Here is a 27,412-nt window from a genome sequence, read left to right as displayed (position 1 = left end):
CCAGCTGTGTGACATTTTAGGCACGGCGTGTATCTTTTCACCAAAAACTGCACAAGAGCTGCGAAGAAGACCAGAGAGGCCACAGAGTGCCAAGGCTAAAATGCACATGAAGGTACAGTACTGTATATGTTGTGTTATTGTCCAGTTGCAGAGCGAGCAGGGATTATTCCTGCGTGTTTATGTTGACTTTCCGTGCGTGGGTTGGGATGTGGCTGTCTCGTTAACAAAGCCTAATGCGATCATGCAGACCCAGATGCACCGTTGGGTCGCAATGTTCTTCCCTTGAGGATGCCATTCATCATGGCCCAATGCACGCACACACACACACACACACACACACACACACACACTCACACACACACACACACACACACACACACACACACACACACACACACTCACACACACACACACACACACACACACACACACACACACACACACTCTTACGTGATGGTGTCGATCATGTCCAGGCCCATTTCCACACAGCAATGGGCGTGGTCGGTCTTGGGCTGGGTCAGGCCTGACACACAGTAGTAGCAGTCGCCTAGAATCTTAATGCGCCGGCAGTGGTTCTCCTGTTAAGAGCGAGCACACACACACACATAGAGAGAGAGAGAGATAAAGAGTAATCAGTGATTTTTAGAGTTTCTCTACAATGTTAGGAGAATGGAGATTAATACGCAGGGAGCTGCGTATTGTTTACACCCTGGTGACATCAAAGTGGCGGGGGCACGGTAGATGAGTGGACTGTTCAAAGGACATGTCACTCGGCTGCTGCACTGACTAGATTCATATGCAAACACCAACAGACTTTGTCTGCATTTACCAGATGAAAGAACACTCCAAGCCTTCTCCCACGATAGCACAGACAAGCCACGCATTCATATGGGTCAGTGTGGAGCCACTGCACACACATTAGTATTTCCTACAGTATTTCACTGGTGCCCGTGACAGAGCACAGAGCTGCTATACTGCTCAAAGCCAGTCCAAATATCCTTAGAAAGAGAGATGACTTGTTGAATCTTGAAACTTGTTGACAATCCTGCGTAACCCTGAGCTGTCAAAACAAGAATTAGATTTTTTTTACAAAGGCAGCAAGTGCAACATGTTGTAACGTCTTTCAAAATGACATTCACCGTCTATATACTTCTTTTACATAGGTAAACCCTCTAGTGATCAATACATCGCCCTGTTTGTGGCTGGGGAGGTCATTGAGGTGGTGGCCATGTGTTTAAGGGTGTAGCAGACCAACAGGCAGGCAGGCAGGCAGAGGTGGATGGGTTTAATGGGTTGCTATTTGTTCCCATAGGAGTGGGCTGCTCTCATGGGCAGAGTGTCAAGGGCTCTTCAGCTTGTCCTCATGCGAGCGGATGCCGGCCTGCCCGATGAGATGTACCACGCGTCCCTCCTGCTACTTAAGAAAAAAGGCGCTGCCTGCTGAATGAAAATGCCCTACTTTGCCTGCTGTAACACACACGGACAAGCAAGAAATGAATGAAAAGAAAGAACAAGAAAGAGAAAAGAAAGAAAGAGAAAAAAAGAAACCCAGAGAGAGAATTACTCGTACATTTCAGCTGAAACCTCAGACAGCTGCAGCGTCTTTCAGCACAAGATTCTTTGATGTATGACACTGCCAAATATGTTCAACAATCAGTTGTGTACCGTTTTAATATACGGAACAGACATACGAGGCATGACAAACTATCTTAAAAGAGAATTTGCAATAAGATTATAGCTCGCACAGCTGATTAAATAATAATCCTATATCTCTCAGTTCCACAACCTCCCCAGTGCTTTGCTGAGATTCAGCCTTGAATCATATTCATTCCATACGGGTCTGAATGATTGCAAAGCACTGGCCCTATTGAATTAAATCCACTTCACCATTTGTTGCTCTAAATTAGTCTTTCTTGAATTAGTGTCGCTCTATGATTATTTAATAGAGGTAATCTATAGTCTCACACTATAATGTCTCAAATAATAATTTGAGACTGCTCCAGTTTTAATGATCATTTTTAATTATCCCAACAAAACACTCTAAAACTAATTTCTACCTCTATAAATATATTTACATTATTATCATTAATAACATCATCATACAAAACAATATATTTCCATTAAATGGAAAGTCAGCTATTTTGAGACAAAGCCCACAGAGATCCAGTAGGTAGTGAGAACAACCACAATCATAGTAAGTTCTTTTAATAATCTGTCACTCCCAAATTCAGAAGTCTTTCTAGCCCCTTTTCAACTCCCTCCATTAAGAGCTACCTGTAGCTGTGTCTGAGAGCATACTGTATAGTGGGCAGTCTGCTGGCCTCGGGAATTATCCTGTGAAAGAGAGACAGAGAGAGAGAGAGAGAGAGAGAGAAAGAGAGAGAGAGAGAGAGAAAGAGAGAGAACGCTGGCACAGATATATGCAGCCATCTTCACCTAATCTGTCCCCGTGGCTTTGCGGGTGAGACCAAGGGCTTTGTGGGTCGAGCGCTCTCTCACCGAGGCTCCTAAAGGAACAGGCCGGGGCCATAAATCTCTATTAGGCCAGGCTAGACGCCCCGCTCACTCCCCTCGGACGCCCGGAGCAAACAGCAACCGAGGACTGAATTACAAATCTCTGGTGTCAGCCTCACACACACACACACCCACAGATACATGCACCTTGGCCTCTAACTCAGCAACAAGACAAGCTGCCTCCTCCACATGTTTACACTGTGCTAATGCAAATAGCACTACATCCATTACACCCATTTAAATCTCAGCCGCGGCGCCGCACTGCCCAGCTCCCGTGGGTCGGTGGTGAGATGGTGGAAAACACAATCGATGTCCCCGTGTCTCTCAGTGAATAACAGTGTGTAAATTAAAGTGCACTGAATCCATGTGCTGGTATAAATTGCCAGTACTGTAAATCTGTTCGTAGCGATCCCTGGAGGGTTCAGGGGCGGGGGAGCTCCGCTTCTTCTGGCTGCGTGGCTCGTTGTCCTTGAGCAACAAATACTGATGCCTTGGCCAGTGTTAATGATGATAGGAAACATGACCTTGCCTAGAAGCCACCACCACACACAGGTAGAAGAGAATCCTTAAACATGAAGGGCTTTAATGCATTGTGATATATACTGTACTTAAAATAAAAAAAACATTCATACTGTTAATGTACCATGAAATGGTAACATGCCATGAAATTAACTCTAATAATCAATAAATGTCGAGTCTATATTAAGACCAGTGATCAATGACAGTGTTTCTATTGTGTAAGTGTTGCTTTTTACGGCTGTGCTGAGAACAGTGCCAACATAGGAGGCTTTCGCTCAAACAAACATATCAGTGATTAGCAGGTAACACTGCATTTTACATCTTGACATGATTCTGCATTGTCCGTGCACACAGTGGGCATTGGAGTGAGATACAGGAGGCCTAGAACAAAGCAGAGTGCGTCACGAGGAGGGAGGCAAATCAATTGCGCTCAGTGTGTGGTCGCTTGTTGGAAGACTGGGCACAGCCAAGATTCAGGCCCTGCTCTCCAGGCCTAATCTCCCAGCTCACGGCTTAGGAGCCAATTCCGATCCGAGCAGGATTACCCTGGTCACGTGGCCTCGGCACCACGGGTAAGCTGAAGCTCCACTCAACCTCCACAGATAGGGAGAGAGTGAATCTCATACTCTCCTCTCTCTCTTTCCCCCTTCTATCTCTCTCTCTTCCTCCTTCTGTCTCTCTTTCTTACACACACACAGCAACACAGACAGATAGAGATGTTAGTGAGAGGGAGTAAATTGAATGTGTATAGACTCTCTGCCCTCTGAAATACACACACTAACACACATTCACACATTTACACTGCTGTAAATGACAAGCCACATGCATTTAATGACACCAAGCTGTGGAGCATATGATGACATACATTGCCATTGATCCAGTCAACCAGACCAACCCCCTCATCTCCCTCCACCGCCAGTCACTGTGACTGACCACTACATACATACAAACACGGGAAAACGCCAGTTTTGATCTGCTTCAAAAACCTCATCAATGCAACAGAGACGTGCAGCGCAATACTGCCATGAAAGACAAAATATGATAAAGTACTTTTGTGTTAGCTCTGGTGAAAAACAAAATGTTTCCTATACTTTAAATGTCTGGGTGGAAAAACTGGGATATTAATTACATGGATCATTGCTCCATTTCTTCTCCAATTCACTTGAAGGAGGTCATGGATATCTATGGGCTTTTTATGTAATGTTCTGGGTCTAGAAAAGCAATATTTTTAGAACAGAGTCATATACATAAACAAACAAACAAACACACACACACACACACGCACACACACACACGAAAATCAGAGCTGCACAACTATGAAGAATATAAAACAGAGGGTAGATAAGAATGCAGTGTCAAAAACAAGATGATGGCAGGAAATATTAGAGAGAGAAAGACAGAGAGATTGGCATAGTCTACCATGGAAACTGCCAGCACACTACCAACAAAGCCTCTATGCTGTTCCATTCCCTTTAAAAGAGCACACCAACATTTGAGCTTATTTGCCATCTCCCCCAGAGTTAGATAAGATGGTATACTCTTCTCCCTCAGGATTAGATAAGATGGTATACTCTTCTCCCCCAGAGTTAGATAAGATGGTATACTCTTCTCCCCCAGGATTAGATAAGATGGTATACTCTTCTCCCCCAGAGTTAGATAAGATGGTATACTCTTCTCCCCCAGGATTAGATAAGATGGTATACTCTTCTTCCCCAGAGTTAGATAAGATGGTATACTCTTCTCCCCCAGGATTAGATAAGATGGTATACTCTTCTCCCCCAGAGTTAGATAAGATGGTATACTCTTCTCCCTCAGGATTAGATAAGATGGTATATACTCTTCTCCCTCAGGATTAGAAAAGATGATATATATCCATCTCCCCCATATTTAGATAAGATGGTATATACCCTTCTCATCAGAGTACCTACAGTAAAATACCAGTGCCTGAATGAGAACATATAGTTCTTAGCATATATGCTTAGGAAATCGCTGTGTCTAATTTTACATTTGCATTTGTACATTTTTGTACCACATCAATGAACTATGCTAAGCTAGGCTAACAGAGTGCATTAGACTGAGTTTCTGCAGACAGAGATGAGAAGGGTGTGCATCATCTTATCTAACTCTGAGGGAGAAGGTTGAATAAGCTCATTTCCTAAAATGTTGGCTTGCTCTTTTAAAATAAATGTGCATATGGTATAACATCACAAGCACTTCCTAAAACAAACGCAGCTCTTGACCGATTTGAATGGGCTTGAGGGGAGGCTCACAAAGCTGGCCTCATCACATGTTTGAAATGCTGGGTTTGCAACCAATAAAACTGACAAGAGCACAGTCTCAAAGTTGTCCCACAAGCGGCCGCTGATGACTCACAGTTGTACCATTCAAACAGAAGTCGAGTGGATTTTTAGCAGAATGGAGGAAAACTCTGGTGAAATGGAGTCGGAGAGTGTGGGGGGGGGGGGGGGGGGGGGGGAGCTGGGGGGGAGTGGAGGATGGGGGGGGGGGGGGTGAGAGGCAGCACAGGTGTCAAGAGACTCCAGCGCAAGTGAGAGGAATGAAAGGGGAAGGGAGACAGAGAGAGGACAGAGAGAACGAGTGAAAACAGATTATTAAGTATAGATCTCCTGCAGAGCGGCCAAGAGAAACAGCGGAGGTTCAAAGCAGCAAAAGGAAGTTAGAAGAACAGAGAGAGAGAGAGAGGGACAAAAGAGGGGAACAGGAAGGAGGGAGAGCCTACAGAGTACATAGATGGACAGATTACGACAGAGGAAGGAGACAGAAGCCAGAAGCACTTAGAATGAAATGTTAAGACAGGAAGAGAGAAACAGAGAATGAGAAAGAGAGGGAAAGAGAGAGAGAGGGAGAGAGAGGGAGAGAAAAGAGAGAGAGAGAGAGAGGTGTGAGGGAGTGTTTGGCTGCTGAGGCCGGTACGAGGCGAGCAGTTGGGAGAACAGCGTGTGTCGTGAGCGTGTGCCAGGTGGCACGGGCTGCTGGAGCGCCGAGGCAGTGGGAGGACGGACGCATGGACAGGCCACCTAACCCGCTCCTCGTCTGGAGCGCCTCCGCAGCCACCAAACATGAGCGCGTTAGGCTGTGGGTGGACACCGTGTGCGCCTGTGAGTGTGTGTTTATTGTGCACGCTAAGTGAGAGTGTGAAAGCAAACAAGAAAGAGAACAAGAGTATGTGAACAAGACTATGGGTGCATGCATATGCAAGTGTGTATACATATAAATACTTATACTTGTGTGTGTGTGTGTGCGTGAGTGTGTGTGTGTGTGTGTGTGTGTGTGCGTGAGTGTGTGTGTGCGTGAGTGTGTGTGTGTGTGTGTGTGTGTGTGTGTGTGTGTGTGTGAGTGTGTGTGAATGTATGTGTGAGAGCCGGATGTGAGGACAGGCCTGGACACTGTACTGCATGAAACAAGAGACAGGTGTTGGCACAGTTCCATTCGTTTTGGTGCTGTTAGTTTTATCACAGGCCGTGGTTGCTGCTGCTGCTGCTGTTGTGTCTGTTGTCAAAAAGCTGGCATCCCCAAAAGAATGAAGCTCTGGAGCTTTAACAGTAATGTGAATGTCAACAGGGGGAGGAGAATACATCCTTTTGTCACAAACAGCTTTGACACCAACCCCCAACACACATTAAAGTAATTGTACAGCTGTGTCAGGTCCTCATGAGACACATGGACGTCCAGAAGCAATTGCATTGGCATTGTAAAGACGTCAAGCGTTTTATATACATGACAAAGAAAACTATGCTCCACAACTCTTTGTTCTTTTGGTCTGATCTGAGAGTCCATCCGTAAGAGCTGCATTCTGCTCTCTGCAACTCTGCCCGGATTACTGGCCCGTCTGCCAACCCACCACATGCCCCTTGACAACTCCCTTCCCCTGGACAATTCCAACGCTGGACTATTTGAACTTTCTGTCACTAAATCAGGAATAATGAATTACCATAACGGATACGTAATCATCCCACCTCTTGTAACTTTCAGCTCAAGTGCTTTTAACACCATGTCTTATTCTCTACACCCGACTATCATATGCATTTGTCATGTATACAGACCTTACTGTCCTGTATTGACCCTAGGCAGATGGGTCAGGCCCCTGAGTCGTGGATCTGCTCGAGGTTTCTTCCTATATATATCTCCAATTCTAGGGAGTTTTTCCTCGCCCCTGTTACCCATGGGCCTCTTGCTTTTCTTTTCTTCCTTTCTTTCCTTTTTCTCTGATTGCCTACATTCTGTAAAGCGCCATGATACATGTGTTATGTTTTGGCGCTCTATAAGCACAATAAATCGAAATTGAATTGCTCAACTCTTGTTTTGATCTTTTTTTTCCTATTCAAGAAGGTGTGTAATCTTCTGCAAACATCACACACTTGCAATGCTAGTCTCCTTCCTTTGGCTACATGTCTGTTTCCTAGCACTCATTTTACTCATGGCTACATAGCCTGTATTTGTCTTGTCTGTTTTGGACATATTTGTGTTAAGTGCTTTTGCAGGAAATGATGGTGCATCAGTGTTCGAAGCAGAAGCTCAGAGTGGCGCCTAGGTCTAGTTGCTCCCATAGCATCCTGTAACGACAACCATGTGTGGGTTGATTTCTCTCTAACAAGATTTCTTCCCACTGACAAGCTTGCATGGCTCTTCGACAATTAGATGCTGAGGGAGACATACAATAAGTAGGCAGTTGTCTTTGACAGAGCATCCGCCCTCTTGACATGTAGTCAGCCTGACAGGCTCCAGCCTTCACAACAACACAGCTCTATATTGGTTTAGTTTGACAGAGAGGCGAAGGATTTCAGTCACTGTTTTTTTTTTTTCGCATGCCATAATTATAATCATCCTTTCTTCAAGGCTTTAATGCCACTGTTAACATTCGTTTAGTGATGTTCATCCACATCGCTCTGCTTCTAATTGCAATAAGCAGTGGCCATTTGAAGCTTTGGCTTCCTCAGGGGACATCTGCGAGACTCTCGAGTGCTCATTCACCAGAATGAACAAAACTAATCAGCACAGGGATGTCTCCTTGGCTAATCCTGCCAAGAGTGTCCTGCCCTGTCTAACCAGACCTGGTTGGTCTCCCCACAGGTGAGAGAAAATGGAATAGAGCATTATGTCCAATATTCCAATATGTGGTTTAATGTTCTGCATTGCTCATTCGTGGGTCACTTTGACACCAAAAGTAAGATTCTATGTAATGACTCTGTATGATACCTGTACTGTCCCTGTGTATATCTCTGTGTGACTGTATTTAGAGATATATACAGCGGGAATATTATGACTTTACACTTTCACTGTTCTGCATGGCTGCGTCAGTAGCAAGGCCGTAGCCAGGATTTTTCAAATACCGAGGTCAGGGGCGTCACTAGAAATGTTGGGCACCCCAAAATGCTATGGAGGTTCTTCCTAGCCCCCCCCCCCCCCCCCCCCCCCATTTTGCCAACAACCATATATTTGTTCAGATTATAACATGTTTTGTTTATAACTTGAACCAACACACTTTTCCACAATAATATTATTTTTAGATGCACCTGTATATCTGAGCCTTTTCCCAAATTGGCTTTGGAAATTTATACTGGACCCTGCTCCATCTGTTATTAAGAATGAGCTGCTTCTCCTCATCAGTGTAGCAAATGTTGCATAATTTGCAGGGTCATAGGCACAGTGAGCGTCACATCTTGACTCACTTGGGAGGGCGCTTCACCTATCATTTCCATAGCTCCTCTTTCTTCTCAACTGCCTGATTTCTATCCCCTGTCTCCTGTGTTGGATTTCTTAAAACAACAAGTCTCTAAATTACTGAACAATTTGACAATAGGTAATATTTGTGCCATGAGATAATATCCTTCACAACATTTATCATCCTATATAACATTGATATAGCTTCGTTTTCAATGCAGGTTAGCTAACTGTATCTCCACTGAATTTCAACATACATTTACATTATTTAGCATCTCATTGGTAGCCCTATTGCATCTAGTTATTGTATTCAAATAGCCTGACGAGCCAGACCCACATTAATTTGCTGCCGCTAGGGTGCATCTAGATTTCTAGGCTAGTATTCAACCATTAGGCCTACATTTCTCACCTTCCCTCCTTCTCTGTCTGCTCTTCTGCTGGCTTTCCAAACGTTAACTTTGTGACAGCCTTTGTTCAGGTCAGGTGAATTAAGATTAGCCTACTGGCAGAAATTAACAAGACGTCAAGTTTATTTTGAAGTTTATTTTTAAACTATGTGAGCTACGTTGCGTTCGTTAATTAGTTTAGGACACACTCCGCGATAGCCGACTCGACTCTACTTTCGTTTTGACATGTCAGAGGTAGGCTATCACGTGACGGTCCGTTGATGCGTAAGATAATTGTCTCGTCGACTAGGCCTATTTGTAGCCTACTTAATAAATGAAACGAAACGAATAAAATACCGAGGACATGACCTCGGTGTCCTCTATGGTAGCTACGGCCATGGTCAGTAGCTATCTGCTCCGGATTGCCAGGTTGCCGCTAATCAGAGTCTGATTCAGTGTAGTCCACGTGAGATGGGATGACCAACACCATCTCCCGTCAGCCTGGAAGGATACTTAAACCCTAACTATTTCCTTGTCTAGTTAGAGCAGCTGATGGATCTTTAGGTGAAGTCATGCTGTCTCTCCCTTGATGCACATAATTGTAAATAAAACTCTGTTCCCGATGTTTCATACTATTGGTCTGACTGGGTCTCTATCCATCTGTGGTATCAAAATGACCATCACAGGGTCAGAGCCCAAGTGGAACTGAAGTGCTCTACCCAGAACAGGCATGATGTTTCAGCACATCCTCCATCCTAGCAGTCACACGTTTGACAAAGCTGTGAATTCTATATAGCTCGCTGACAATTTTTTTTTACTGATACTAGAAATACATCAGCTCCTGGAAATGTTGCAGCCTGTGTGGTTGTCTTCCTGTAGAATTGCCTTCCAGATCACACTGGAAATTCAAGCCGATTACTCCATGTGTGGGGTTAGGGGTTAAAGCGTGTATGAGATTTATGGAGGTTTGCCCCTGCCTTTAATGTCCTGAGATGTCCAACCAAAAAAACATTACGAACATCACTATTTTTGTTCTCTTTCTGACTGGTTGTGTGTGCTGTGGTGTAGGGCATCGTGTGAAAAGGTGCTGTCAATGTTTTCACACTCAAACCAGACCGTGGGACATTGAGATGGCAGTGCCTTTAACAGGCCTGAGGCAGGGCAGGGCCAGGCACCGGGACACACTGTAACATCACATCACATGGTCCCATTACTTACACTCATAAATCTTAATCCCTGACCCCTTGCGTGACCCACTCCGGGCATTTTGGGGTTAAACACGTCCCATGTTTTGTGTCCGCACAGGCTTTAGCCGCTCGCTCGGAGGGGCTTGATGGAGCCCATGACAGAGGTCATGACAGCTGGAGGATAAAGAGAGGCAGAAAAAATGTGAGCTGCCATTAGGCCTTCCGTGAAGGGAGGCAATCCTCCCGCAACCTCCTCTGTCCATCTGAGGTTTCTTCCCTCGAAAGGGTCTGCTCTGACCGATCGGTTTCAGCTGAGCCAGATGCGTCATATGGAGCCAGCATTGGTCGCAACCTCTAGCTCTGTCACTAGATCTCACACACACACACACCCACACACACCCCCACACGTGCGCGTGCGCGCACACACACACACACACACACACACACACACACACACACACACACACACACACACACAACCCAGTGTTTGCTCAAGACCTGTGCATCCAATCTATTTCACATACACACTCAAGCAAACATTCCATGAAAGCATTGTCTTTAAAAATAAAAAAGGAAAGGAAAAATATTTAAGCATAATCCATGGGATTAGAGGATTATCATCGCCACATGTTCAAGTGCAAGTAATGCAAGTAATGGAAGACAGATTACATTGATAGATTTGTGTGCATGCATCTGTGAGTGTGTGTCCTTTTCCTTCAACTGAATTTAACTGAAACTGAAGTGTGCATGTGCATGCTTGTGTGTGTGTGTGTGTGTGTGTGTGTGTGTGTGTGTGTAAGTGAGTGTGTGTATCTGCGTAAACTTCAGCATGCATGCGTGTGTTTATGTGTGTGTGTGTGTGTGTGTGTATGTGTGTGTGTGTGTGTGTGTGTGTGTGTGTGTGTGTATGTCTGTGTGTGTGTCTGTGTGTGTGTCTGTGTGTGTGTGAGTGAGTGTGTATATGTGTGTGAGCGTGTGTGTGTGTGTGGATGTGTGGATGTGCGTTTTAGGAAGGCCCTGCCTAAAGAGACCAGAGAGCCTAAGGACAGCAGCAGCTCTGGTTTTCGTCAGTTTTCACACCAATAAAACAGATCAGTCCTCTGGCTCCATACGGCCCTGCCTCTCATCACCACTCACCAGCTCTGCCACTGCAGCACCCGGCAGTGTGTGTGCGTGTGTGTGTGTGTGTGTGTGTGTGTGTGTGTGTGTGTGTGTGTGTGTGTGTGTGTGTGTGTGTGTGTGTGTGTGTATCACTCACGCTGATGTGTACATACAGTACATGCCCCAAACAAGAAAAAACCCCAACCTAAACAAACACCTATCCCCACATCAACAGACGGTTGTGCCCCCCACCCCTTTAATATCACTATGACACTGACAGATTGAAGTGAGCATCCCGCGCGTTATCTGTGCGCGCCTGTCTCTCTGGTGCAGCACACTCCAGCCCCAATGGGACGGACAAGGCCAATAAGCGAGTGTGCTAAATCTGGCGTGGATTAAGTATTCTGTCAGCCCCCTCGCCTCCAACAGGGACAGTGTGTAATCACATTAAACATCATATGTGCTGCTGAGGCCGCTCATGGCATCATGCTAATCTAATATGATCGCTCTGCTTTACACTGGACACCACAGACGGCCCACAAAACACACACACACACACACACTCACACACACAAACAAAAACACTCTCTCTCGCTCCCTCTCTCTCTCTCTCTCTCTCTCACACACACATACACACGTGCAGACAGAGAGAGAGCAAGAGACAGAGAGAGACGTGTGCACACACACACACACACACACACAGACACAAACAAAAACACACACGCACACATGCACACACATCAACAGAAGGAGCGTTGCGGCGTGCCAAGGCTCCACGTGCTGCATGCCAGATGAGTCAGAGCATCACTGTGCAACAATATAGACACCACGAGGCTCAATGCCTTTGCACTCAACGCTGTCACTTCAAGAAATCCCCTACAAAAAAAACAATCAGAGGCGTATGTCCAAACCCCGCCGCTAGGTTAAGTAGTTCTCCCGGCGAGGCGAAGAGGACATGGAGAGAGAGAGAGAGAGAGAGAGAGAGACAGAGACAGAGAGAGAGAGAGAGAGAGAGAGAGAGAGGAGGGGGTGCGCCAGGAAAGACAGCCGTGGAGAGGAGTGGGGACAGTTTAACATGCAGAGGGGTTATTCCTGTCTCCGCTTAGCCACCTAATGGAGCAGCCCCTGCACCTGTCGCACTGCTCCCTGACTGTTAAAGTTGCCATGGGAACTCATCCGGGGACGGTGGAGGAAGATGGATGTGTGTTTGTGTGTGGTCCGTACATGTGTGTGTCTATATGTGTGTGTATGTGTTAGTGTACTGTATGTGTGTGTGTGTGTATGTGTGTGTGTGTGTGTGTGCGTGTGTGTGTGTGTCTGTATGTGTGTGTATGTGTTAGTGTACTGTGTGTGTGTGTGTGTGTGTGTGTGTGTGTGTCTGCATGTGTGTGTGTGTGTAGAGCGGGTTGGGGGTGAGGGCGGAGGGTGACTCACCGTGGCCAGCTCGTCAAACTTCCCAAAGAGTTCATTCAGCAGCTTGACAAGCTCCTGCGCCGTGCACTGGGAGGCCAGGCTGGTGAAGCCCACTATATCAGCAAACAGGATACTGCAAGAGAGAGAGGGGAAGGGAGAGTTGACAGAGAGACAGAAAGAGAGAGAGAGCGAGGGAGAAAGAAAGAGAGATAGCGAGAGAGAGAGAGAGAGAGAGAGCGAGAGAGAGAGAGGAGTGAGTGAGACTTGTGTTCCTGGTTCCTGCTGGTGAACTATTTCCAATGGCTGTTGAAAGGCTGTAGTGGAGAGATATGTTTCCCCTGCGCTGTGCTAAACATTATGTAAAGTCCTGCTGTGACACATCAATTCACTGGCCAATGCTAACAGCACATTCTAATCTTGTGCTCCAGTACACTGGTTGTGTGAGGTGGGAAGGCTGATACCAGGAGTCTCACAGAAGACTCATACTGATGAAATCTAAACCTTAACTGAATGCTGAGTTTCTTTAATTGTATAATATTGAGCAACACTTTCATCCAATCTTCCTTCCAAAAGTTTGAAATTCAGACCTTCAATGTATTAATGATTAATTATTCAGTGTTTCTCTTAAGTGTATAACCATTTTTTTTAATAAGGCAGTTCTTTTCATGTCTCCTTTTAAAAACCAAAAATTCAGGACACACACACACACACTTTTATTTCTTAAGGATACGATGAACTGAGTGGCTGGAACCAGCTCCTATTTAGGTGAACTGAAAAAGACACGCTGAGAGAAAAGAGAAACTTGAACAAGCTAACTTTCCAGCCTCCCACCGAGCGTGTGGGCTGCCATCTCTGACACTGTTGCAGAACACAGCGTCTTTGGAGGAATCCGCTAAATGCCATTTTGTCATGTCGCAGATGTCTATGTAATTGGGTGCTATAAATTCAAATTTGCAGTGAATATTTTAGCCGGTGGCCATCTGTGATGGGAGAACTAACTTCTACACTCTGGACTGGTGACAGCCACGCAGCAACCCACAGCGGCCTGAGCAGGGCCACCTGAATGGCCCCTTGAGCCCCCTGTGATCCATCAGTGTACTCTGGCTTTCAGCATGGGCGGGCCCGCAGCAGGCAAGCATTCAGTGAGCTCTGCAGTGATATATGATAGCTACTGACAAAGATGGTCTGTGGTTTTCATAATAACCTAAAGTATTATTGAATAATCCATATCACATGTTTCAAATTTGTCAAGGTCTTTCAAGTCTGCTAACTGCAAGACCAGTGGGAGCCCTCCAGGGCATTAGTTAATAAAGCTAGGGTAAGGTTAAGAAGTAAACACTATTGATATTTCAAGCACTGAAATATGATACTGAAAAGCAGGTGGAGATGCTGACGCTCCACACACTAATGTGGTGCCATGTGAATCTGTGGTTACTATAGCATGTCTATCTTGGTTTGTGTTGTTGGCAGTGCAACAGAATGTGGAGTGGCGTGGTAGCAGCTGGACATGTTTACATAGCTCCAGCCGCCCCCTACAGCGGCGTTTCATTATCCTCCCAATCACAATGAGCCATCCGTTTCCATCAGGCCAGGGCCTCCGTGCGGCATGCGATGCACGCAACGCACACACCTCACGCACACACGCGCCACACACACACCCCACACGCACACCCCCTCGCCCTTCCCCCGCTACACAATCATCTCCCTCCGCCACCACGTCCACCCTCGTCACTCACTCATCTATCAACGCGGCGACGTCTAGGGGGACAGTTCCCCCAATTATGCTAATGCTGATAACTTTATCACGCAATCTCGCCCTGCCGCTGCGTGAGGCGAATGAGATGACCGGCCAAGCGGCTCGCCGCTGTGTGTGTGTCGGGAGAACGTGCAGGAGCTGGAGATCCTTTGGTGCATGCATTGTGTCCGACACAGCAAAGAAAGCATGTCATATGCACGTGTGAGTATGTGTGTGTGTGAATTTACATGTTGCTTGTGTCTGAGGCAGAATGCACTGTGTATACGGAGCATGTACTAGAGCCAACATAAATATGTGAAATACAACAGAGATGTAAACAATATGCATACTGCATACCCTTAGAAACAATGAGTATGTGTGTGGCTTGCACTAAAGACTTGAAGTGTGCATGCACCACAGCTGACAAAGCATGCACACTGTGTGCACCAAAGACAGTGAGTATGCGTGTGGTGCGTGCCTAAGGAAGCAAATATGTTTTGCGTGTCTCCACGTATACGTGCATGCGTGCGTGAGTGTGTGCCTGACAGCCTTTGACATATGGCACTGTGGCCAAGGCGCTGCCAGGGGCGGCTGATTTGATGAGGCTATCTGTGAGGCGCGGGGGGGGAAATGTCACATTGGAGCCCGGGGTCAATTACTCCCCCGGTAATCCCAGTCATTCCCCTTCGTCTGAGGGGCTGGAGAGTCAAGGCCCTGATTAAACTCTGCTCAACGAGAGGGAGGATGAGGCTGAAAATTCATCTGGAGGGGAGAGTAGGGGGGAGTGTGTGTGTGTGTGTGTGTGTGTGTGTGTGTGTGGCGTCTGGGGAGAGGTGGTGGTGGTGGACAGTATGTGTGTGTTTGTGTGTGTGTGTGTGTGTACGGAAGGAGGGGTGGTGACTAGGGAAAACCAGCACACAAACCTGTGAAACGGCTCTCAGCCACTGTCACCCCCCACGCACGCGTCCCTCTGCCTCAGGACCGCAAATGACGAGTCACCCTCACACATCCACAGCAGACCGCTTATGAGTCACCAAGCCCTAAACCCCACGAGCTGCCGCCATCAATTACTGACACATATTTGTATTATGAAAAGGTTCTTGCCCATATATCATAGGCGAGTTGAGACCGAGGAAAGAGGTTAAAAACATTCCTCTGCTAAACACAGAACATTGCCTAGCAAGGTGGAAATAATTGATGAGCTGGTGATTTGATGGCAGCTGTTAAGTAGCTTAATCCCTCATAAATGCACCCTTAAAAACGGCTGAAATGAAGTGTGCCTAATACTCCACAGCATTGCACGAGATTGCACTCTCTGTGTGAGAGACAGACAGAGAGAGAGAGAGAAAAGAGAGTGAGAGAGCAAAGGAGAGAGAGAGATAAAGAGAGAAACACCTACGCACACATACACACACACACACACACATAGAGAGAGAGAGAGAGAGAGAGGCAAAAACTGATGGATAAGTGCATACCACCAGTAGGGAATAAATATGCTGATGCAATGTTATTTACCAATCTTAATGCATGCTTTTCTTGCACACACAAATATGTACAATGCATCTCACCATTGTGTATCCCGTTGAAAACAAGCCATTTCTTTTCTATTTGACAAACACTAGGCTACCAACCTACCCACTGTTTACCATTCCAAATCACTGTGTGTTAATACAACTCTAAAACAACACAATAACATACAATAACATTAGCTCACACATTTCATAAATCCTATGACACTACCTAAAAAAAAAACACAAAAAAGTACTAAGAAGAGGCAATGCAACAGCAAGTTATAACCCTCACAATATGATGACCTTTGGGCTCGGTGAGATAATGCTTAAAGAAAAAAAATAAGGCACTAGACTAGGAAGCACCAAAGGAGAACAACGAGCAAAGCTCAAAGTACTGCACCTTTGTTGTGTGCATGGAGCATGTACCTCCTCAGTCTCACCTCTCAGTCTGAAGAGATTGCAGTGATTATCGGGAGGAGAAGAGTGAGATCTCAGACGTGTCTAACCGTCACACCCTTCACAGACATGTTAGGCTAACCACCTTGAACCTGAAACTCTATGCTAATTGCTTCCTGGGTTCTCCTCTGTGGCAATTACTTGTGTTGATTAAGTGAACCGTGTAATACTGACAGCAGCAACAGTGACAGTGGCAGCATAGAGGCCGCCACAGCCGGCAGTGCAATGTCGTGCAGGAAGGAGGGCTTCGTGCAAAAAACTGGCTGCCTCAACTGCTGACAGCAATGTTTAAAAAGAGGCATGAAAACAGCATCGTCATCACTGGAAGGAAAGGAGGGATGATGATAAGTTTCAGAGAGCGTATGCATCTACAGTAATCCTCCCAATCTTCTCTCTCTCTCTTTCTTTCTCTCTCTCTCTCTCTCTCTCTCTCTCTCTATCCCTCTCTCTCTCTCCCACTCCATCTTTCTTTCTCTCTCCTTTTCTTTCCTTTCTCACACGCTGTGTAATTCTCTTTCCCTCTCCCTGCTGCAACACCCCCGCTCGCTTGGTGACACAAATGTGCACAGACGAAGAGTGTGTGTGTGTAGCATGGTGAAGAACCACCTCCGAGAGAGTATTATATTACATTATGAAACACTGTTGTAATGGCCTTATTGTCCTCATCAAGGGGAATTATAGCCTGTTATTGGTTTTACTCCTAACTAGACTCCCCGTCCTTGTTATTGCAACACATCTACAAAATGAGAGGCTCCGTTCTTTTGTTTCGCTCTCCTCACTTCTTCAACCATATTCTTGGCCAGCGTATCAACATGGCAACACTACAGACATTTATGTCAACATCACTTAGAGCCAGTAGAATCACGGAGCAATCACAGAATACTGCTGACCGTAAACAGTGAAGACCACTTATCCATCAATCACAGAATACTGCTGACCGAAAACAGTGAAGACCACTTATCCAGAATACTGCTGACCATAAACAGTGAAGACCACTTATCCATCAATCACAGAATACTGCTGACCGTAAACAGTGAAGACCACTTATCCATCAATCACAGAATACTGCTGACTGTAAACAGTGAAGACCACTTATCCATCAATCACAGAATACTCCTGACTGTAAACAGTGAAGACCACTTATCCATCAATCACAGAATACTGCTGACCGTAGACCACTTATCCATCAATCACAGAATACTGCTGACCGTAAACAGTGAAGACCACTTATCCATCAATCACAAAATACTGCTGACCGTAAACAGTGAAGACCACTTATCCATCAATCACAGAATACTGCTGACCGTAAACAGTGAAGACCACTTATCCATCAATCACAGAATACTGCTGACCGTAAACAGTGAAGACCACTTATCCATCAATCACAGAATACTGCTGAGACCTACTTATCCATCAATCACAGAATACTGCTGACCGAAAACAGTGAAGACCACTTATCCAGAATACTGCTGACCATAAACAGTGAAGACCACTTATCCATCAATCACAGAATACTGCTGACCGTAAACAGTGAAGACCACTTATCCATCAATCACAGAATACTGCTGACCGTAAACAGTGAAGACCACTTATCCAGAATACTGCTGACCGTAAACAGTGAAGACCACTTATCCATCAATCACAGAATACTGCTGACCGTAAACAGTGAAGACCACTTATCCATCAAAATCCGTCGGATAAATGGCTACTTCGGTCTGGAGGTTCAGAGCTGCAGAGCAGACGGTCTGAGCTGCCCGTCACCTCCCCAGGCGGGTAGCATGGACTTTCGCTTTGAAGGCAGAGGGCTGCGGCGCTCACCTGGACACTGGGTCGTGGGGCCGGACGGTAATAAGTGGCAAGGCGAGAAGGAAAGCCCTGACCCCCGGGGGCCCTCGAGTCCAGATTTAACCTGCACTCACATGGCATCAGGCAAGGACAGTTTAGTGTCGCTTGCACTTAATCCCCACCCGCTGCCTAATCCTGGGGGCTGAGCAAACCCTGCTATACCCCACGGGCATGTCTCAATGGCCTCCACACTATGGAGGAGACACATTAAAGAAAGGCAGACAGACAGAGAGAGAGAGAGAGAGAGAGAGAGAGAGAGAGAGAGAGAGAGAGAGAGAGAGAGAGAAAGAGGGGGGGGAGGGCTCACATAAAAAGTGATGGAGTGGGCTAGATCAGAGGAAGAGTAACATAATTGTATTTAAGTGGACGAAAGAGTGAAGTCGCTGTGGTGAATATAATCACTTCATCTCTCTGCTTGAGTGATAGGAGCCGTCCGGCAAATCAACTTGCTCTGATTGATTTCCCCTTTCCTTGTGGACACTTACCACACACACACACACACACACACACACACACACACACAGACACACACACACACACACACAAACAAACACACACACAGGCTAAATTATTAATTGAACAATAAAGATCATTATCAGATGCCTTTTTCCATCTAAGGCAACCTTAATCACTCAAGTTACTGCATAAACCTTAAATATTAAAATTAAAATTATACATATTGATGTAGTTGTGTAAGTCATGTAAAAGCCCCCTCAGTCAGTATAAATAAAGCCATTTTGGATCTGTTTAGTCTGTTAAAGAACCTGAGCATGATATAAGTTATTAGAGCTGACAATTGCCACTGATTAAGTCAGTCCCTAAATCACAGAGAAATGGAAAAGAAGGATTTGATGCCATCCACATGTATGTGTTATTATTCATGCGTTTGCTGTTCATGCTGGTTCTTGCACTTTACATTATTCTGCTTCAGTATGTTTTTGAACACCCTGCAAAATCAAAACCACCAGAAAAATACAAGCAGAGGCATAGTTTGTCACACTCCACCGCAATGCATTTTTCAAGTTGCAGGGTGTGAAAATTGGCTGTCTCCAGGCTAATCTCTGGCACCTAAAAATATATATTCCTCAGAATAGGAATATACATTTACAGGACATTTTCAAGGCCTCACAATGACACAAAGGCTTCCCTTCAGATGCCATGTTGTACTAAGAAAACAGGTAAATCTATGACTGTAAGTAACTATTTGCAGATGTTTCAACTGATGTTCTTTGAACATCCATTAGTGTATGTTAGTTTGGCCCTCTTCCAACAACAGCCCCTTGACCACTTCCATGAGACTTATATGAAATGACCTCATATTAGTCCTGCATGGGCAAGTTGTGCAAATAATGGTATGTATGTTCTCACAGATCATGTAATGGAAGCCTGCACAAAACACTGCAAGGACTCTGCAGTATATTGTCTGTGTGTCTGATCTGCCCCTGGTTCCCTCTGCTGAGTTACAACATCTCCCTTAATGCCTAATGAAGATAACTCAAATCTCAAAAAACAACTCAAAACAAAGTAGACATAAATCCTAACCTAGGACAAACCCAGAAACAGACCCGACACAGCAGATAAATAGCCAACATTCACATTAAAGAACGAAGTCAGATGCCATTTTGGGTGCCTGGGAGCGCTGCTGCGCTAGATTGGCTGTTCATTTGAGTCAGGATAAGAAGCAGGACATGTCCAGAGGGCCCAGCCTGCCCACTGATTGAGAGCAAGAGAGAGCACTCATACTTTGCCTCTCCTCTTTACTGGACACATGGACCCACAACGTGGAGAGAGAGCGTCCAGCTTTCAACTCATTACATCTATATTTCAATTTCATTTCCTCTCTGAGGAAGAACCATAGGATTGCGCAGATATCTAACAATTTGAGCCCATCACAATGGGAGACACTTCACTGTGTGTACACTTATGAAACATTCAAATATCTCATGAAATCAGTTGCTTTCACGGTCTGATAATGGTAAAAACCGAATCATTACATTCAGCCAGAGAGAGAGAATGTGTGTGTGTGTGTGTGTGTGTGTGTGTGTGTGTGTGTGTGTGTGTGTGTGTGTGTGTGAGAAAGAGTGCTGAGTGACCGACACACCCCTCCGTACAGGAGGCCACTGGCCTGTTTGTCCTGACTTGTCCTGTCCTGTCTGACCATGAGTAAAACAGAATGGACACATTCTAAAAATCAAAACGATTTGTTCTACCTCTCATCTACCTCATTTATTGTGCTGTTTGCCTGTGTGTGTTTTGTATATATTTTCCAAACAGAACCTTTGTAGTTATCTTTTTCTCACTTCTGATTGTTTTTTTTGTTGTTGTTTTTTTAACACAACAGAAAGTTTAGTGATACGATCTTAGCCTTTTGCCACCCTTCCCTTCCCACTATTTGGGTCCTGTTTCGCCATCTTTTTGTCTAACCTCGGAACAACATCTACAATCCAAATTAGTCAGCCGGCTCTCCGGAGAACGCCTCGGACGATGTTCCGCCTAAAACAAATCTGACTGGCACGCGCATTTGACTTTAGTGCACCACGCCTGATGTCTGGCAGCACTCTGTCTGTGCTCCTCCGTTAGCAGGGAGCACATGGTGGGTGAGGGAGTTATTTCACTAGCTCCCAGGATGAATCACGCCAACGACGTCAAATTGGTGGAGCCGTCGGAGCGGACCAATGGGTTCCCTTACCTGACGTTGTCGTGCCGCTGGATGTAGATCTTGTGAAAAATCCTCTCGGGGGGCTTCAAGAAGTCTTCTTTCATTTCCATAGCCACATTCCTGGGCAACAAACTCATCAGGAGACGCTCCTGTGTGTGTGTGTGTGTGTGTGTGTGTGTGTGTGTGTATGTGTGTGTGTGTGTGTGTGTGTGTGTGTGTGTGTGTGTGTGTGTGTGTGAACAAGAAAGAAAGAGACAAAATGAGAAATGAGAACAGGGGTGGTGGGAAAAAGAGGAGAATGCAAAAAGAGGGCAGAGAACAACAGGTCCAAGGGCAGGACAAATAGTGTCAGAGAGAGACTAAAGACCACTCACTCTGAGAGAGCACAGATACCCTCTGGACTGTGTGTGTGTCTGTGTTTGTGTGTGTGTGTTTGTACGTGCACCATGCAGTACCTGTTTCTCATTCTCATCCTCCATGCGTAAGCGCTCCTCGATGCAGTCGCGCGCCTGCAGAAAGGCTTTCCTCTGGGCTCTCTCGGTGAGAATGCGCACAAACATCCCCGACAGGTTGACGCTTGTGAAGAGCACCGTGTTGGCCACCAGCTGCAAACACACACATCATCACAGTTAGTCTTTCACATCATCACAGTTAGTCTTTCACATCATCACAGTTAGTCTTTCACATCATCACAGTTAGTCTTTCTGTCACCCCAACAGACATACTTTGTATGTGATTGTGTGCTCACGATAAACCCACAGTAAAGTTCATAACTAGAAAGAGTTGAGAAACAGTTGAGTTGATGTGTTTGAGTGTGTGTGCAGTGTGCATTGTTATCAATAATGTTCTGATCTGTGCTTGAGTGGATATGTGTACGTATAACACCAGGCTTGGTTCATAGATGCTAGGGGTGGGGAAAAGAGGCTTAAGCAAACAGACTTCACATTAATGTAATGGATATTCTATTCATGGGTTTCATCAGGTCCCCTTCCACAGGTGTATAAAATCAAGCACCTTAATTATCAATGCAGACTGCATGGTGCTTGATTAATACACCTGTGGAAAGGGACCTAATGAAACCCATGAATGGGGTCATTGTCTAGGGAGCAAAAAATACAGTACATCATAGAACGGCTGAACCATTTGCTAGAACCTAAAATATTCATGACTTGTTGATGTCTTGCAATTACTTGTCATAATATGCTGCTATTTAGTAATGGTTATGAATATGAATTCATTCCTCATAATGATGCATTTTCAGTTATTGCTGCCATAGATTAACCTGACTCTCGCCAGATGAATTTCGTTCCGCCTAGCTCCACTCATCCATCTGGGATCGCTCCATTGGAGAGGTGTTTCAGAAGGCTGGGCCTTATCAAAAATCCTTGCATATGATTGGGTAAGCCACTTGTCCGTCATCTACTTCAACCACTCACATCGAAGCCAACCCATGACGCTGATGCGAGCCGCCATTGTTGTCTGAATCAAAACAGTCTCACAGTCGCTTCTCCGCTACGTCACATCTATGAAACTCCCGCCCTGCGTCCTGATTGGCTCTACCATAAAATCTAGTGCCGAAATCACTCCCAACGGAAGCGATCCCAGAGTGAGTGGAGCTAGGCGGAACGAAATTCATCTGGCGAGAGTCAGGTTAGCCATAGATATCAACACAACATATTTACCTGCAGTACATATAAAAATACTACACAGATACTGTTACAATCCAGTGTATTGCATTTTGATGTGCCTTAGCTTTTCTGTTGGTTAATAAACTTTGCATGATTTGAGATTCGTTGTTAAAGAAGATCTTTATACTGTAAAAGATTTTAGGTGAAATAACATATAGAACATGGTTTGGATATGCTTGGTAGAGCTGTTTGTCTTTATATAAATCTTGTTATGTTATTGAAAAGCACAGCATCTTTCCTTGGATGACCACATCCACTGTGTTCAGAGCTTATCAACTCTATAGTCACTGGCCAGTGGCCAGAGGATCTTAAGGGACTAAGTTTACCTGGGATTGCTCTGACCAGTGCTAGGGGTGGAAAGGGGTTGCACGACACACAGAGGAAACAGTGTTGTTTAATCCCCCGTCTTAAGGCTGAGTCAGTCACTGACTTGCTCACAAGACCATATGGATTACGCCACACTCTCATTGTCCAAGCACCACTCGCACTGTCCAGCTCCCGGGCCACTCCAGTGGCCTATGAATTTGGGCTCATCTGCCGTATGGCCGGACATGAAGCAGTGTGCTGCTGACACACTTCAGGGGAGTTATTTTAGGGGCGAAGGCCACCAGCGGGACTAGATCAAGGCCATGCTTAATACTGTGGCACACATATCTAAAAGACTTGGGTCAAACATGCTCCTTAATTAGCTGGATAAAAATCTATGTAAAAGGGTTAGGAATCACTGGAGGATTCCGTGTAGCCTCAGAAGAGGATTTTGTTTGAATGTTAGACATTGAGGTAGCCAGCCAGTGTGCTTGCCATGTGTTTTCTGGTCTGTCTTTGGAAAAGAACATTAGAAAAGATTTTATGCATTAAGTAATATTCAGGCATAATGGTCTCTGGGGTTTAAACACAGGGTTACAATTCAAGTAAACCTACAGTTAAAGATATTAGACCTGAAGGATTGTTATAAGAAGCGCTTCCTTTATGACTTTCAGACAAATGTTGAACTCCTCTTCTAAGCTTAAGCCAAGATAGTCTCCATTGTGAACAATGGCATGACAGACACACAGAGACACACAGCTTATCTGTGCTAGCTCAAGCAAGCCAGGGATTCTGCTGCTGGTGCTGTTGCAGCCCCTGCCTCTCTATCCTCCACATCTAAAATAACTTCTGAAGTGCCCCCCTCCCCCCCCCCCCCCTCTCTCTCTGCCCAGAGAGCACGCAAGTGGATTGGACCCTCGACCATGTCCTAATTTCACAAGTTCTTCTTTTTGAGGTCTTCACTTTGGTTTTGCATCAAGGACTTTTCAGCCTCATCCTCTGGGGATTCAGCTGTCCAACCCCCTCCCCCTCCCCCCACTCAGACACAGACACACACACACACACACACACACACACACACACACACACACACACACACACACACACATATACATGCTGCATGCTGAGACAGAGCCCTGCTCTGGGACGAGAGTATTGGAGCTTGGTTTTGAAGGGCAAAGGCAGCCATCATCTACACTGGGACATTCTTAGGTCTGTGTAGGAGCCTCGACACAGGGTGACATGAACACTAATCACTGACAGGGAGCGCACGCCCCTACACCAGCAACCCTTCCACAGCCACCTGCTGAGACCGCCTGGCCACTCACAGACAAACAGGGCTGGCAGCAGCAGTGGGGGCTCACTAGGATATTATATCCACCATCAACAAGAAGACATGAGGTGGCCAGACTGGATTAAGCCAGACTGTGTCTATTCCCATTACATGTGAAGCAAAGCAGCTTGCCTCAAAGTTCATTATGATGCATTGCTTTGCAGTGGTAAATGTATTATGCCATTGATTTCAGTACAATTTTTGGGAAACTGAAGAACTGATGGAGTGGTGTCTGGGGATTTTTGAGTCATGGCTGGGACAGAGCATTGAGTTAATATCTCATTTCTCCTCTGCAATTCTCCTCTGTCAATATTTGTTATCAAAGCGCGATCAAACACTAGAAGCAGAAATAATTTGATTCTGGCCATTGCTACCATTTCGTTGCGGTGTGATTTCCAGTTTTATGGAATTGATGAGGTTTCCTGTAGAAAGGCCCCAGTGCGCAAGCACTCCCACGCTCCTCACCTCCTGCACTCTCCACTGAGAAAATCCGTCTCGCGTCATAAGCATGAGTTTAGACGCGTCACTTAGAGGTCCGCCAACACAGCGTTGTCAGCTTACTCCGCATTTCCACGGCCATTGCGTGAACTTTCTTTTGTTGGCATTATATAGGCACAATGTGACTGCTGTGTTCACTAATGTTCACTCATTGTTTATGCATCTGTGTATCTATGTTGATCTGCTGTAGTTGGTCAACTACAGAGCTGATTGATTTGCATGTTAACTCATTTATACAAAGCATGGTCTTGGTATTTAAGGGTGACAGCCTTCACACGAATCGGAAATGTTGTTGTTATGGAACAGGTCTTTCAGTAGTCAGGGGATCTTTGCGCCGAGTGTTTTTGAACCCTGCTTCAAAAACGGTACCGTTCGCTGTCCACATACAAGTGCTGAAATGAACAGTTTGGTTGGTAACTTTAGTGTAACGCCACGGTGTTTTCACAAGGTTGTTGACTGAACCTAATAATCCCGTATCGCATGGGAATTAAGTCACAAATAGCCTAGCAGTAAACAACACCTGAGCAAAGATCTAAAACTGTTTTGGTGTGATGGGTTGCAGAGGGAAAGCAAAAGATATGAGCCATAAAGCACACTCACCGTTCTCCACAATTTCTGCCTTTTCACTGTCACCGACGTGGCAGTAACAATGATGTGACATATGGCAACCATAACGCCGAAAATAATGGCCAAGAGTGTCCGAACAGGCAGGAGTGAGTAGGCGACGAACGTCACCAGCATGAGCTGCCACATGCCCTGCTCTGGAGCTGTCGGCGGCTCCATGCCCACCGTGCTGTGTGGAAACGGGCAGTTGAGGAATGAGAAGGTGAAACTGAACAGCAAGGTCAGGTTGACGATCTGCTGTAGCTGGGTCACCTGCAGGTACTTGACATTGGTCACAATGAACAGCGAGATGAATATAATGCAGTGCACCGGATGGGACCCCTTGGCAATGGTGAGGTTAGGACCGGAGAGCAGCTCCACCACAGCCAGGGTCAAAGCCATGATGATAAGTACAGCCAGCGCTTTCAGGGTCGAGGTCTGCTCCAGCTTCAGGTTGTAGTTGTGGAAGAGGGACTCAAGCTCTTTGCAATCAAACTCGTCCTCGCAAGCGATGGCGGTAAGATGAACGCCGGGCGGACAGTGGCTTCTCTTCCGCCGGGTTTTGACTTTCTGAAACGGTATTTCCTCCATGCCAGGGCCATTCATAAGCCGAAAGATAATGCTCTACCACAGTCTGCGCCGCGGAGAGATTCCCCTGACCAAACGCGAAGCAAGTTCTGGGGAAGCGTCCCAGATAGCTGTGTCTGAAGCGGGCACAGCGGCAGTGTTGTGCCCAGCTCTTTCCGCCCGCTATCCACAGGTTGAAATCTGTTGTATGCCGTGGAGAACAGCAGCAGCCGAGGATACATGCGTGCCTCAGTCTGGCAGGGGAAACGCTACTAACGGGTAGATATTGACGGCATTTTTCCGGAGTAAATTCCTGTCTGTGATAAAGGAAACTGGGCTGTTGCCGCTGACTCGACGAACAGTCTAGGCTATCTAACTGCAATTCGCAGGGCTCAGGTTGGATCACGCCTGCGCAATGTGAGCTTCGGATAAAGCACGTCTCAGTAACTCAACAGATTGGAAAGACCAGCAAGATTTCAAAAGAAGCTATGCTCAGGTAATTGGTAATTCGAAATTTAGATGTATCTTCGATAATATTCAAAACATTATAGGCAATCTAGAAGTCAAACTGTACTTGAATTGGTGCTGGATTGGTAGAAGGTAAAATCAATTCAGGTGGCACACTGGATTTCACAATAATCCGTGTACACAAAGCCCTGTCATACACACACACACACGCATATTTGTACGCAATTATCCAAACCAAAATCTTTCAATTTTGTCATGACAGATGACAATCTTTGAAAAATGGTATAATGCAAGCTCTACAAGCACTGACACTGAAAAAAAAAATCTTAACATCACTGCTATTTGTGTGTGTGTGTGTGTGAAATGCACATTTCTTGCTTTTTATTGGCCAATAGTAGTACATTGCCATTACAACATACGTTTTTCAGTAGGCCTTTACAGTTTGTGGATCTACATTAGGAATAAGCTATAAAAGGCAGCAGTATGTTACAGTTATTATAATGTTAGATGGAAATGCACAACCTGACTGTACAACAAATAAACTACTTAAATCACAGTTCAAAAAAATTCCAACATACACTTCTATGTGCTAATTTCTCCCATCTGGAAACTCCAGGTATAACACACCAGGCCTTGGAGACTAATAGAATTCAGAGCCTCATGTCGTTGTCTCCTGCTTGTGAAAAAGCTGTGGCACATATATAGGGGAGGTCACCAGTGCTTCCCTGTCACTTCAGCTGAGTATGTACAGGTAGCTCACAGTGAACCTATAGATTGGCACATTATCACAGAAGGTGAAAAATAAAGAGGGCAGGAGAGAAGAAGAAGAAGAAGAAGAAGAAGAGGGAAAACATCACATCTGCAGCTGAGCAGCAACCAAATGGATCAATGACAGGTAGGTAGAGAGTAGGGTAACAGTGTGGAGGTTGGGGCCTTCTCTC

The 27,412-nt window shown here is 45.6% G+C and overlaps 1 protein-coding gene across 3 annotated transcripts in view; it reads right to left on the bottom strand.

The window, feature by feature from the left end:
- LOC121677507 (adenylate cyclase type 1-like) overlaps positions 1–26,454 on the bottom strand; it is a 54,559-nt gene extending 28,105 nt beyond the window's left edge. The window contains exons 1-5 of one of the 3 annotated variants that reach the window (XR_006021019.1): positions 25,434–26,454; positions 21,464–21,613; positions 21,039–21,157; positions 12,824–12,935; positions 451–578 (exon numbers count right to left, since the gene is read on the bottom strand). Coding sequence is in view for 2 of the 3 variants with exons in the window: in XM_042056267.1 (XP_041912201.1) it covers positions 451–578; positions 12,824–12,935; positions 21,039–21,157; positions 21,464–21,613; positions 25,434–26,042 (1,118 nt within the window). In the remaining variant the exon portion in view is untranslated. The remainder of the gene's footprint in view (positions 1–450; positions 579–12,823; positions 12,936–21,038; positions 21,158–21,463; positions 21,614–25,433) is intronic. The other 2 variants (XM_042056267.1, XM_042056255.1) reach the window with 2 other exon arrangements.
- Positions 26,455–27,412: the final 958 nt, after the last annotated feature.

The sequence above is a fragment of the Alosa sapidissima genome, chromosome 1 (assembly GCF_018492685.1).
Source record: "Alosa sapidissima isolate fAloSap1 chromosome 1, fAloSap1.pri, whole genome shotgun sequence".
NCBI lineage: Eukaryota > Metazoa > Chordata > Actinopteri > Clupeiformes > Clupeidae > Alosa > Alosa sapidissima.
Note: the sequence above shows the minus strand (reverse complement) of the source record. Positions and strands in the feature narration are given on the sequence as shown.